The 13,965-nt window shown below is 40.5% G+C and overlaps 1 protein-coding gene across 16 annotated transcripts in view; it reads right to left on the reverse strand.

The window, feature by feature from the left end:
* SOX6 (SRY-box transcription factor 6) overlaps positions 1–13,965 on the reverse strand; it is a 459,717-nt gene that overhangs the window by 82,033 nt on the left and 363,719 nt on the right. For 14 of the 16 annotated variants that reach the window (XM_077930886.1, XM_077930879.1, XM_077930884.1 and 11 more), the window contains 2 exons: positions 11,510–11,633; positions 3,107–3,186 (listed from right to left, as the gene is read on the reverse strand). In XM_077930886.1, the coding sequence (XP_077787012.1) occupies positions 3,107–3,186; positions 11,510–11,633 (204 nt within the window). The remainder of the gene's footprint in view (positions 1–3,106; positions 3,187–11,509; positions 11,634–13,965) is intronic. The other 2 variants (XM_077930866.1, XM_077930857.1) reach the window with 1 other exon arrangement.

A 13,965-nucleotide genomic window follows, 5' to 3' on the forward strand; every position in this document is an offset into this window, starting at 1 on the left:
GTCTGCTGATGATGCTACATTGTTCAGCATTGTTAAAACAAAAAGAGATTGAAAATAGCTCCAAAAGGACCTCTCCAAACTGAGTAAAATGGCAAAGGCAATGTAGACAAGTGTAAAGTGATGCATGTTCATATATACACTCATGGGTCTGAACTGGCAGTGACTGACCAGGAAAGAGACCTTGGGATCCTAGTGAATAGCTCAATGAAAGTGTTGACCCAGCGTGTGGCAGCTGTGTAAAAGACAAATTCCATGCTAGGGATCACTAGTAAATGAATATCTTAATGCCATTATACAAATCTGTGGGGTGACCACATACTGTGTACAGTTCTCATCACATCACATCACATCAAAATGAATATTGTAGAGTGTAAAAGGTTAAGAAAATGGCAACCAAATTGATGAAGGGGATAGAACAACTCACCTGCGATGTAAGGTTGCAGCATTTGGAACTCTTAGTATAGGGGAAAGAAGAGTATGAGGTGACGTGATAGAAGTTTTAAAATTATGCAAGGCATGGAGAAAGTTTTTCTCCTCCGCTCATAACATTAGAACTCGTGGGGATCCAATGAAGCTGAATGTTGGAAGATTCAGGAGAGATAAGTACCATTTGTATGGAACTCTCACACACAAAAGCCAGTGATGGGCTAAAAGAAGACTGGACAAATTCATGAAGGACAAGGATCTCAATGGCTACTAGCCATGATGCCTGTTTGCTGCCTCCACAGTCGGAGGCAGTATGTTTTGAATACTGCACAAGGGAAGACTGTTCTTGTAGTCATGTCCTGCTTGCAGGTTTCCCCACAACCAAGCATCTGGTTGGCCACAGTGAGAACAGGACACTAGACTAGATGGCTATTGGCCTGATTTATCAGCTTCTTCTTATGTTCTTAAGCTCTTTGATTCTGAGAGTGAATGTGAAAACAACTATCAATGGTTCAAGAACACTTATAAAATGGTGTTTTAAAAAAGCTGATATTTTGCCATCTCTAAAGGTTTGAGAGACAGATTACGTAAGAGTCTCAATCAGGAATTTCACTATTGGGTTTGGTAGAACTTCTAGAAAATGGTTCAGATAATAGTGTTCTGAAGTACTTGTTGAACTGCAAGCCTTTAGTTATTATCTGATCTCTTTAGCTTCTAAAAAAGCAATTAGATTATCTCTGAAATATGTAGGACACAGCCTCATGAGTAAGCCAACACATCATTTAAGTGATTTGTTTATTGGTAGTGTCATCTGTCTGTCAATGGAAATGTAAAATTTAAACAGAAACTTCGCAAGCACTGTGATAAAAAAATCTTTCAACAAAAAAACTGAAATGTGGGGGCAAATCTTAATATATATACTCTCATCCACTTTACTACTATGAGAACATGAAAGTAATTGTGTATCATGGATTGGTTGGACACAGAGAAATGGTGGGAGAAACCAGCTGGGGAACCCCCAGCAGAAGAAGGCTCAGAGCCAGGAGATTTGTGGTGGGACGAGGATGAGTGGTTGGAGGGAGAAGACTAGGAGAAGGTGTTGGCAGCTGAAGAGGAAACAGGGCTCAGTGAGCATGGGGAGTCTATGGCAGAGAGCAGAGGTTGAAGCTGCATCAGGAGAGTAGGATGGAGGAGGCCAAGAGGCAGAGATGAGTCAGGCTGGTAAAGAGGCACAGGTGTCTCTACCTCTAGCTGCAACAAGCTCCCCTATCTCAAACACCACTATCTCAACTTAAGCTAACAAGTTATCCAATTTCTTCAGTGGCATCTCCTCAACATAGGTGAGAGGTGGGAGAGCCACAGTTCCCATCATCGCTGACAACTATCCATGTGGATTGAAGCTGTTGGAAGTTGTAGACCAACAACAGCTGGAGGGCAGCACATAGTTACCCCTGACATAGGCAGCCTGCTTCTTCTTTTCAGCTCTTAGTTCCCATATACTGTGGCCAAGTGGGGTGAGGGGGCCAAGTTCTAGGCACTGTTGTTGAAGAGTTCCCTGCTATGTGGCCTATTTGGCTGGCCATCCACATATGTAGCCTTATGTGACATCACCTGAAGAAGAACAGCTGACTATTAACAGGATTTTAAAATCCCCTTGCACCCCACAGAATGACTATTTCATTGTGGCATAAATTACCCTGTTGCCTGCAAAAACTAATATCTGAATAAGCCTATTTGCCTCTGAGGTACCACAGCAATCTTTTGCTGCTAGAGACTTAACACTACTACTCTTTTGGCTGGTAATAGGTATAAGATATATTTGCCACATCATTTAAATGTCCAAGAGGTAAACCTCTAGCGTGATGACTAAACACACCCCCTTGTAAGCTTTTGACTGTTGCTTCATTATTTGACACTATTGTGCCTTTTCTTGGGGAATATTAAAAAGCTATATAATAAATTGGAGTGTAAATCATTTTCACACAACATTTAGTTCCCCCTATGACAAAAATAAATAAATGACCTAGCAAGGGACCAAACTCAGACTCCTGATGGCTGCTGGCATCCAACCAACTTAACGCATGGAAAGGCTGAGATTCCATAAATACAGAAGCTGCAAGTGTTCAGTTTATGAAACAGTCATCACCAAGCCCCAAAGAAAAAATATAATGCATTTATTCAGACACCCACTATGAGCAAAAACAGCTAAACAGGGCACACTTAGAAGTAGCTTAAGAAACATAAATGCTATTAATATATCTTCCAGTAAATAGTTACATACTTTTTCTTCCCCAGTCTCAAAGCAGAGAACATGTACAGAGTATAGAGCTTAGCACAAGTTAAGCACTTTTTAAAATCACTTTGGTTTTAATAGAAGAATCAAATAATACTTATCTGACCAAAATCAACTGTATTAAAAAGTGCTTAATTTAAGCAGGATCCTGCCCAAAATGTATTAACTTCATTGTTATAAAATACGAAGTTGGCTGTATTTCCCAGCATCAAGGCTGACAGCATGCTGTTCTGTTTGCAGCATGTTAAGTACATAAGGTGTTAATCCTTCTGGGGCTGTGCTTAAAAAATTATTTAACATTCAAGCCATTACTTAGCATACAGCTGGTTAGCAGTTTTCCACTAAAGCATTGGCTTCAAGCCCACATATTTTTGTTCTGGCACATACCTGGAGCTGTAAAGGGCTGAGTCCAGAAGCAGCAGCAGCTGCCATTGTTGATGGAATGAACTGCACAGGATAGTTATCACCTGTCGAGAAGAACAATGCATACAGGTTTAGACAATGAGCAGAGAATAGCAGCAGACAAGTATGAACAGGGCCTGTGCTCCACAACACTGCTCTAAGCCTAAACATCTGCAAAAACAAAAGGGGGTTGCTGGGCACAGACTTGCAACTCTATCTTGGAACTTCTGCTCAGCAGATTGCTAGTAGGCAAACTGGCAAAACATAAAATGCAATGCTTAGACCCAAGCATGCCGGCTCTTATTACGGATCACAAAGCATAGCTGCCTTGGAAAATAATCGTTCATTTAAGATAGGTTTCAAGCGATAAGCGACACAAAGTGCTATGTGCCCAGTCTTGTCAGATGCTGTGCATCTATTTCTCTAGATTTAAAATAAATAATTGCTGCACTTCTTTGGGGTAACAGGTAAATTAGTGGACATGGTCTGATTTCAATAAATTGCTCTGAAGTAACCTTGATGGACATCCCATGCACAGAGAAACAAGAACAAAACAGCAGCAGATCCTGAGCTCTTTTCCTCCCATATCACTGGGGCAGTGAGAATGTGGTCAGACACACATATTCAGTGTGGATTACAGATTGGACTCTGCAAGGTGGCACTGAATTTGACCCAGAACTCAGCTCACAGCAAAGAAAGCACAATCTCTTTCAGGATCGTCTCTCCCAAGACCACTGCAATGCCATTCCTGGTGTCTCACACTCAGGTAGGACTATTCAAGAGCACCCCTGTTACCAGTCTTCCTTTATCATTAATTCGTGATCTTCATGTATCCTTCAGGGCAAAAGGGAAAAGATGTGCCCAGCAATGTGCAGAAGAACCCTAGATAATTTCTCAACAAAATGAAAGCAAGACCTAATTATCTGCTTACTGTTCTTAAAGTAACCATCTCCCATGAAATCAAGGAACATACAGAACACTGTGAATTAATTTTGTGACTTCTCATGCATTATGGAGGGAATGAATTTTTGAAGCAGGGGGGCCTCAAATGACTAAGAGCACAGCATTCCATCAGCAAGCCCCCTACCTCTGGTTCTCTGTCTCCTCTCCTACTCCACAAGCAGGAGAGCAGCAGGAAGGAAGGGAGAGGAAGACCATGCTCTCACTATACAAAAGTGACTTTTCCCTCCAGTGACCTGGGATTCAACTTCAAATCCCAGGATCCCCAGTGGATAAAAATGCTCTACGTATTGGTTGGAACACGTATTGATTCAACTGCCTCCATCTTCTCCTAGGTAAAGGTTGGGCTTGGGGTTTTTTTAAGAGCTGTGCATAAACGGCTTCTCAAAATTCGCCAGTCTATTTGTAGGTGGGGAAATTGAGAGGACTGGTTCACTGAATTTCTCCCAGGGGCGGGGAGAAGTTCTCCAACCATGTTTTAGGGGAGTTGCTCACAAGAAGTAGTGGTGGTAGCCCAGCCTTTTCCCTTTGTTTATGCCGATGTAAATGCAGCAGCAACTTCATGGGAAGCCTGGCCATCACTCTGCACAATTCTATGAACCTAGTATCGTTCCAGGGCACAATGGGGAAGACATGGTGGTTGACCATACAGGGAAAAAATGTTTCTGAGAAATTTCATCTCAGCCTGGGTTCCCTACTTCATCTCTAAAATGGGTCAGTGCTCTGATCAAACACTGAATTAGCCCCAAAGTCATTATCTACTCCACATGTTGGCAGCAGAATACATTCACAATTCACTACTGAGCATTGAAAATAAGCTGTTTGGATAATCATACTTTAATTGCATAGATGGGTTTGTTCACATTAATATTTGTCAACTCACATTTCTAGCCTTGCTCCCTATCCTCTGCATTCCCTTTGTTTCCACCACCGTTGAAATTTAGATTATGGGCCAGGGAACTGTCATTTTTGTCATGAGACTCTGTAAAGTACCATGCATATTGATGATGGGAAATGGGTTGGAATACATCTATCAGCATTTTACATCTTATATAAACAGTAAGCACTAGACACAAACCTACAGAATCCCTAATGTTTATAAGAATACAATCATAGGTACTACTGCAATTCCAGGGTATTTATAAAATTATTGCTAAAATAAGAAACCCAGAAAAAAGAGGCTGCTTGCTGCCTATGTAAATATGGTTACCTATGTATGGTATCTTTTCAGATTATCACCACAACTAGGCAGTGTCTGTAGCCACCCCACTCCCCATGCCACTTCAGCACGCTTTTGCAAAGTAGAAAGCAGAATGGGAGAGGGGGAGGAGGGGAGGTTAAAAAATGAACTTGCAATTAAAAAAAAAAAGACAGTGATTGATAAATTACACAATAACCATGCTTTAATAGAGTATCACTTCAGCTTCTTATTTAAAGTCAGTGTTATGTACTATCTCTAGGCTATGTTTTAATAAGCTGCTCCTCTGTACATTTTTTACATTTATAATAACCAAGCTGCTTTGCATCAACTCTATATTACATTTAGAATGTAATAAGGTAGGTGCGGTGTAGAAGGGATACAAAACAATGCAGTCAGGGAATGGCAAGTTTCCCCCAACACACATAACACCTCAATTCCCAAGCCTCCGAAATCCTCATAAAGCACCCTCCCTCTGCTTACCACCCAAAGCGCCACAGGACTCAGATAAGCTCAGTGTAAATGTTAAGTTGCTTTCACTTTTTAAACAAATTGTGAAGTTCTAATCCACAATGTCTCTCTGCATCATATCCATAATACCTCATCAGACCATTGAGCACAGTATGTGCTTGTACACAGTCCACTAACAATTGGCTTCTGATTGCATATGGAGCACTGCTACAATGCCTTTGCTAACCTACATTGTGCTGGTGTCCTATGGAGTAACATTCATAAAATCTGATCTTATTTTCCCCCTTTCTATGAGGTTGATTTTAGTTTGCAGAGGGCTGATGTTGTTTTTTAAATAACTAAATTGCTTTCTTAAAGTATAAAACTCTTGTCTCTCTATGGTTAGATAATTCTGCTTATCTTCTTTGAAGGCTAAACAAAATTATCTGAATATAGAGTATCCTCATCAAAAAGTTAAATAATGTTTCTTTGGTAAACAGACTTTAAAAAAAAGAAGTCATCACAAAGATATTGAATAAATGATGCTTTAAATAGGAGAGAAATAAGCATTCAAGCACAAGCATGGACTGCATTGCTGAACATTTCCAAGGCATTCTTTCTTTAAATATTATGAATTATTTATCCCCGTTCCATGCAGCAACCCTGTCACTATTTCCCCCTTTTGTAAATTCAAGAGTAGTTGCTTTATTTGTACTAAAACATTTTCCATGTCAAACATTTTTTTTGAGGGCAAAAATCAAACCCTAAAAGAATTCCCTGTAGCACTCACAGCTGTCATGCTTCCATGGATATATATATACACACACACATATATATACACACACACACCTACTTTAAGGTTAATTTATTAGTGTCTATACCACACCCTATAGTGTTCTCTGGATCACCTGCTGGCTATGGCTTTCCCTTTTACTTATGACACCCCCCCCCCATTCCTATGTTTCTTTCTCCCCGACCCCCCAAATCATGAAGTGTCCCTTCTAGGATTAAATGGAAGCATTTTAAAGTGAACTGTATATGGTTAACGTAATCCTACTGCATTATATAATAGCATTATCCAGAGAACAAAGCATGACACTTCATACGAATGGAATGTTTTGCTGACAGGAGTAGAACTAAAGCAGGGACAGGTTCCTTGTGGGGAGAGGCAGGGGCCAAGAGCCGGGGACAAAGGAGGGAGATGGTGAAAGTTTTACATTTTTAATTGCAGAAGATGCATATTTCCACTTTTAATTTTCCAAGCACGCACACACCACACACACACACAGACACATGCAAAATAGATCAAGGATCTTATTGGTAGCTGTCTTGGCAATCTATCACTCAACATGTTGTAGCAATTTTTTTCAAATTTGTTTCTGGATTTGGAATGCTTGCGTGAGGACCTATTCTTCTTTAATTTTATGAAGGTAGACAAAACAAGTCAGAACAGGTCCCTTGAAGGCATAGGTGTGTACTAGTCTTGATTACTGGGAGAATGGCTCAAGGAACGGGGTGGGGGGAACAAATCCCCAGTCATCCTTGTTTTGAAAACTACCCTTCTCAGCTCCCCGGCTTTGCTGAATGCCTATTTATATTGGTGCTTCTATTGTTTATATATACATAGGTGCTTATTAAGTCCCAGAATGATTTACCAACTTCTGTTTCAGATTTCAAACTGGCCAGTGCTCTTTAAACAATTGTAGGCAGCCGCAGCACATACTAGAAACACATTGTTCTAAATCCAGAGCAAAGCAGTGTTTCCTGGTTTTGAACATTAAGGGCTGCTCCGTACATTTTCATTTTCCTGCATGGAAGGCACCTTTCATTCTCTGAAACAGTTGGAAATTCGTGTGTAGACCATGACTTCCGATGATTCTACACAAATGTTTGTTGCTCTGTGTGCGCAGGTCAAGAAGTCCAATTGACCACAGCTGTTCGCTACATGCTCAACCACTTTGAAAACTGATCAGTTTCCCTTCCAGTGTATTTGACAAAACAATGTTAATGCTAATTAATGTAAATTGCTAAAGAATTGCACAACCCTTCCTAGAATAAAAAGCAAGGGATTTGATCTATAGCTCTCGGTGCTTTATAGCTTGCTTCTGACATAATAAAAATAACAGTATACTAGAGTTGTTAGCTCAGATCTAGTCTTGCAAAAAGAACAGCCAAGATGGCAAATCTGAGTTATGCAGATGTTCTGATTTAACCATTTTTGTGGTTAATTCTTATGCACATCCTTTAATCAGGAAGTGAAGGACACCTTTTCTAAACTAAGCTAAAGGCCTCAAAATAAAAAGTATGGCAACACAAAACACCTTGGTTTTTGTTTTGCTTTTGACATATAATCTGAACAACTGAAACTATTAAGTATGTTAAGACTGTGCATGTCAAGAACCCTGCAGGATCGTACCAAAGTTCTGTCTAGTCCTGTGTCCTGTCTCCACAGCAGCTAGCCAGATGCATATGGGAAGCCCATAAGCAGAATATGAGCACAACAACATTCTCCTGCTACTTTCCCTTAGTCACAGCATGGCACAAAAGAAAGAGGCTATGGGAGTAGGGAGGACCCTAAATCATGGTATTAGCCACTTCTTGATCCTGAACACTACAAGTATAAATTCACAAAAACAGCACAGCTATAGGACATCACCTGCATTACCTAAGGAATCCTCACAACAACTATGTAAAGAAGATCAATGTTATTATCTGCATATAGCAGAGAAAACAGTTCACAGTGAGAAATAGCGGTTTGCCTAAGGAAACTAGTGAGCTCATAAATTAGATGAGATTTGAATCAGGGACTTGCTGGCTCACTGCTCACTTTCTTAGCCATAACACTTAGACCAGCTTTCATATTTCCTACCCAGTAACATTTCCCCCATGCTTGACTAAATTAACAGTCAACTAGCATGTCTTCATATTTGCCAAAGATCTCAAACCATTCATAGTACTTTTTCCATGATATGAAGGAGTCAATGTAATCAAGAGTAATTGCTCGATCCATGCAAATAATTGTTGGCTTTGTAATAGCTCTACTTTATGTATCTAATTTAAATATGGTCCAACTTCTATAGTAGGGTGTCCTGAGAGAATTGTCAAGTGTATGTGGGTCAGCAGACAACAGTAATTTGAGTTACACAGCATCTTAAAGTTTTAATTAATCTGGTATGTGCTATATATACCAAAAGGAGTACCTATAAAAATTAATTAGGTGATCTATGCAGCCCAGATTTCTCAATTAGTACTTGCTATGCTGGAAAATTATATTATACAATCTTGAGAAGTATGCTAGCTAATTTTAAGAAATCTGTTATCACATTCATGATTGATATTTGCTAGCTTGGGACCCTGTAATCTCTAATAGCTGTGACACAAGGGAGGAGGTAGAAGACATTGTTGGCATGCAGAAGGTCCCAGCTTCAGTCCCTGATCTCTCCCATTTTTGTTTTTTTAAGGCTCAGATACATGTGACATGAAAGATTCCTTCCTGAGGGAGTATATAGCGTTGCGTTCTTCTGGTCATTCCATCAGCACAAGAATTTCGGCTTGCAGGACAGAATGGTCTCCCCTCTCCTGCCCCTTGCTGTTCCTGGTGTTCTCCTGACCCCTCCTGAATCAATTTCTGGGACGTGGGGGAGGAAGGCAAGTCCTGTTGTGCAAGTGTAGTCTTTGCTCAGGTCAGTAATGGGAGCCGTTAGCTGAATGCCTCCTTGAGCCCCTAGAGATAAGGAGTGTGACCCAGCAAAAGGTCATTTCTTGTGTCCCATGTAGGTGACTCAACTTGCACTGTCCAAAAAAGTCAAGGCTAGGAGGAAATATGAGAGGCATGCACAAACCTGCGACTCCCCGTAATGCCCTTGCTTGATACCTGATGTGCAAACCTGGAGGGGAGAGAACTACATCTAAAACATCCCTTAAAATGACACCTACAAGCAGGAACTGTGCCAGTTTTCTTATCTTCTTATGTACCGTATTTTTCGCTCTATAGGGCGCACTTTTTCCCCTCCAAAAATGAAGTGGGAGTTCCTGCCGGGCTCCCAAGGCTTGCGGATAGCAGCCTGTTGTCCCCGAAGCCAAAACAGTGAGACGGGGCGCCACGCAGCCCTACGTCTCGCTGTTCCAGCTTCGGGAAGGCTGCGCAAAGCACCCCGCCGCCTTGCGGAGGCTACAAAGGATGTCTCCGAAGCCTCAAGCCTTTGGAGTGTAGTTGCGCTCCAAAGGCTTCAGGGATCTTTGAGGCTGGTGGTGGGGGAAAGCAGCGCTTCCCCCCACCATCAGCCCCACAAGCTCGGGGGCAGCGGCAAGGCCTGCTCTTGAACGCACCTTGAACGCACCTTGTTTTTGAGGGGGAGAACAAGAAATTTTTTTTTTTCCTATTCTCCCCCGTCCAATAGAGCAAAAAATACGGTAGCTTGGTTGTTCACATTGCCAATTGTTAGACTCGTTTCAACATGTTTAGTACATAAAAGGACAATGTTTCTCACTCACATGAGGACATTATCATTTCACAGATTAATTGGGGGAAGTTAAGGCAAAGTATGTATCCCAGATCACAAATCAGTCAATGACTGAGTGGAGGGCTAGATTCTAGCCATTCCAGTCCAATTCTGACACTTAGCATCTAAAAATCCGTTTTCCGTAAATGTATTTTTAAGAAACTACCAAGACAGAGCAGAGCGGACAAATGGAAATAATTTCTGCAGTGTTATTTGGCACAATATCTTACTAAACTTACTTGAAAAGAGCTTATATTTAACTTGGATTACATTTAATATGCAGTTTACATTCTAAAACATACGGTTTTGTTTCAGAACCGATCCCACCTTTTTCTGAAAGCCACTGCAACATTCCCATTAACAGCAGTAGCAGATTCCAAATGAAAATTTTGCATCTAACATTCAAAGGAAATGCTGCAACCATTTTGTTGTTTAATATTAATTAGAGGGGGTGAGATTAATTAGAAAAATAAAGATGCTGCTTCTGGCTGAGATGTAGGTTTACAAGGAATATACACATGAAAATAAGGTTGATTTTTATTTACTTAAATATCTCCTTACCCTGAGTTTCTTTGCTAATGTGGCTTTAAAAATTTAAAGTCCTGTTTACAAGGAGACGCTGAAAGTAGCTTCAAACCATTATATCCCTAATTGAATTCCCCAGGAGCACAGTAAACTCAAAGGAATAAAGAAAGAAATCATAATATTTGCTGAATCATCTCCAAACATCTCTCACTGCGAAGTTGCATGACCTGTTACAAGCCTGAATTGATGATTGTAGCTGAACTGCTGAAACCTCTGTTATTTAGATGGAAATCGTATAAATTGCTGCCCAATTGAAATACACAAATTAAATCATACCTACCTTTACTTTTTATCTCTAATTATAAAGATGGCTTGCACAAAACACTAGTATGTGTATATATATATTCTGATGATAAAAGGGCCTTAAAAAGATATATATGTAACCTCATAAAGAGCCAGGCTACTCTCACAAATTGGCAGAGAAGAAAGTCAATAAATTCAAAGGAAATAATTTTGTGGTATACAGAAGTAAAATAAATATGGCCCTGAGAAGCCAATTCCCTGGTTCTCTCTGGAAGAAGTTTTCATCTAGACTTGCAAAAGAAATCCACATATTTCCTTTCCTCCCCACCCCTTCCCCCAGCTTAAATCCCCCAGCTTTTACATATCACTGTCCATACCAGGCAGATTACAAGGAGTAGCCATGGCTAATATCGTAACATGTTAAATAGCTTCACAACCCTGTCAACTTACCTGGCTTGTAAGTTATTCCTGGGGGGAAAAGGAATCCCTGCTGGGCTGCAGCAGCCGCTGCCAATGTCCGCTGGTCGTGTGGAAAAATTGGGATCATGAGCGGAGGCATGTGACCCTGAACCTGCTAAACAGAAGACAGTCTCTGATCAGAAATAGCACAAATTTGTCCTGACAGATAACTCTCCAGCACTGATAGTGTGCCTGCATTCACAGAGTCCAACCAAACCTTCTCCTAACCATAATCCTTGCCAATTTCACATTGTCACATCAAAGCCATAGTAGCTTTGTTCTCCCTCAATGTCAAAGGTGCAACAACCTGTACTTTTTTTTGTTCTACTAAGTTTTGCTTAAATCTGGGCCTGCTCTAAAAGAAGATTTCTCTCACTCTCCTTTTTGTTTTTTTATCCTGCTTCTGTACTTTATAGTTTCATTTGTTTCTAAAATGATGTAACGTTCTAGTGCAAAATTCAAGCACTTTTAAAAATTCAACCTACTGAACCTTTACGGCAAGTAATTCAATGTTTTCAAAAGACTAGCAAAATTTCAGTACCTCTTTAAATGAAACCAAAATTCTTGGCTTTCAATTAAACTAATATTTTGCTTGTCTATCCAGTTTATAGCTTTAAACACTATCATAAAGCCTGATATTTATTGTGTGGTATTGACCATTTTAGGGACGCGGGTGGCGCTGTGGGTAAAAGCCTCAGCGCCTAGGGCTTGCCGATCGAAAGGTCAGCGGTTCGAATCCCCGCAGCGGGGTGCGCTCCCGTTGTTCGGTCCCAGCGCCTGCCAACCTAGCAGTTCGAAAGCACCCCCGGGTGCAAGTAGATAAATAGGGACCGCTTTATAGCGGGAAGGTAAACGGCGTTTCCGTGTGCGGCTCTGGCTTGCCAGAGCAGCGATGTCACGCTGGCCACGTGACCCGGAAGTGTCTCCGGACAGCGCTGGCCCCCGGCCTCTTGAGTGAGATGGGCGCACAACCCTAGAGTCTGTCAAGACTGGCCCATTCGGGCAGGGGTACCTTTACCTTTACCTATTGACCATTTTAGAATAAATCCCACTGCATCAAATTTCATATGACCTTCATAAATGTATCAAAAGCCAAAACGTTGAAATAAAGTAAAAATACAGAAGCAGAAAATTATTCAGATACTTATCAGGCTTTATATTTGGGCAAACCGAACTAGAGAGGTGGGAATCAGGAGATTTTAATATTCAGCTTTATTTCTCCAGATACCTGGATCATGACAACTATGCCAAAAGATGGCTGGATCCAATGAAATGCCATGTTTCTTTTTTCTGTTGGCTTACTCAGAACTAATGCAAGGATTTTGCCGATGATTACAAAAAAGTATAAAAATGAATTGTTTTATAATCAGAAAATAATTTCAGCCCCTTCTCTTGTTGCAAATGAGTGGTTTCAAATTCTATTAAAAATAAACTTCAATGGCTTTTTGTTGGGATTTAATTCCTACAAAACTTTTTTAGTGGTAAAAATCCATATGTTGACCTATGACACTGTTTAAATAGTGCCAAATTTTCTTGTCATATCCATGTTCCTCTCCCAACATCTGATGCAGACCAGAAAGGCTACTGTGTGTGCGCTTCTAAGAGAGCTAATTTACCAACAACTCTTCTCTGGGGGAAAAGCCCTAAGATGTAGGTTAATAAAGGTCAAGCAAAACATAAACACTTTACAGTATTTTTCGGAATCCATTTCTCAGGAAAATCAACTTATAATAAAAAGGTCTTTGTGCAATTACTGCCATGGCACTGGGGCGTGAAAGAAACTAGCTACGAGCAGCCATTTCTTTTATTTTAGCTGATGTAAGCCCAGTTTCTCCATGTTAGCGACAAATTTAACATGGTTAAATTGAAGTCGATCCCCCTGTGTCCAGTATCAACTTTTTATACACTACCAAGTTGGTTGCATGATAATTGTTCCTATAGGCCGTTGAATAAACAAGCAAAAACAATGTCAGTGTCTAAAGGCGGCGGTATACCATCATTTAGGAACTAAATAAAATGAGTTTCACAATAATTTTGAGTGCTTTTAGAGTGGATGTTGAATCAAACTGATCCAGAGTCATTCACAACTCCTTGAATCGAAGTAGTAAAGAGTAAACTTGAAGTCATCTATCACAATAGCCAAGTAGACTATGGCCAGATGGTGCAGACAAAAGCCAAAAGACAACCGCATTTACTTGAGAAGGAAGCAGCAGCATGTATACTAACGCAGTGGCCATTTCTGGAAGTGACTGAAGTTTGTTCCTCTGGTGTGCATGATTTATGACAACTGTACATTAAAAGCAAAATTAGATGTTATAGAAGGGGCTGGGTTGCTACTCAAATATATTTGATTTCCCCCCTCTGTCTATAATATCATCCAGTGAAACATATTGTGTGACATGGTAGTCCTACTGTGAGTGCTCCCCATTACTATTTCAGATCACTGA

Source organism: Podarcis muralis, chromosome 1, assembly GCF_964188315.1.
Source record: "Podarcis muralis chromosome 1, rPodMur119.hap1.1, whole genome shotgun sequence".
In the NCBI taxonomy this organism is placed as follows: domain Eukaryota; kingdom Metazoa; phylum Chordata; class Lepidosauria; order Squamata; family Lacertidae; genus Podarcis; species Podarcis muralis.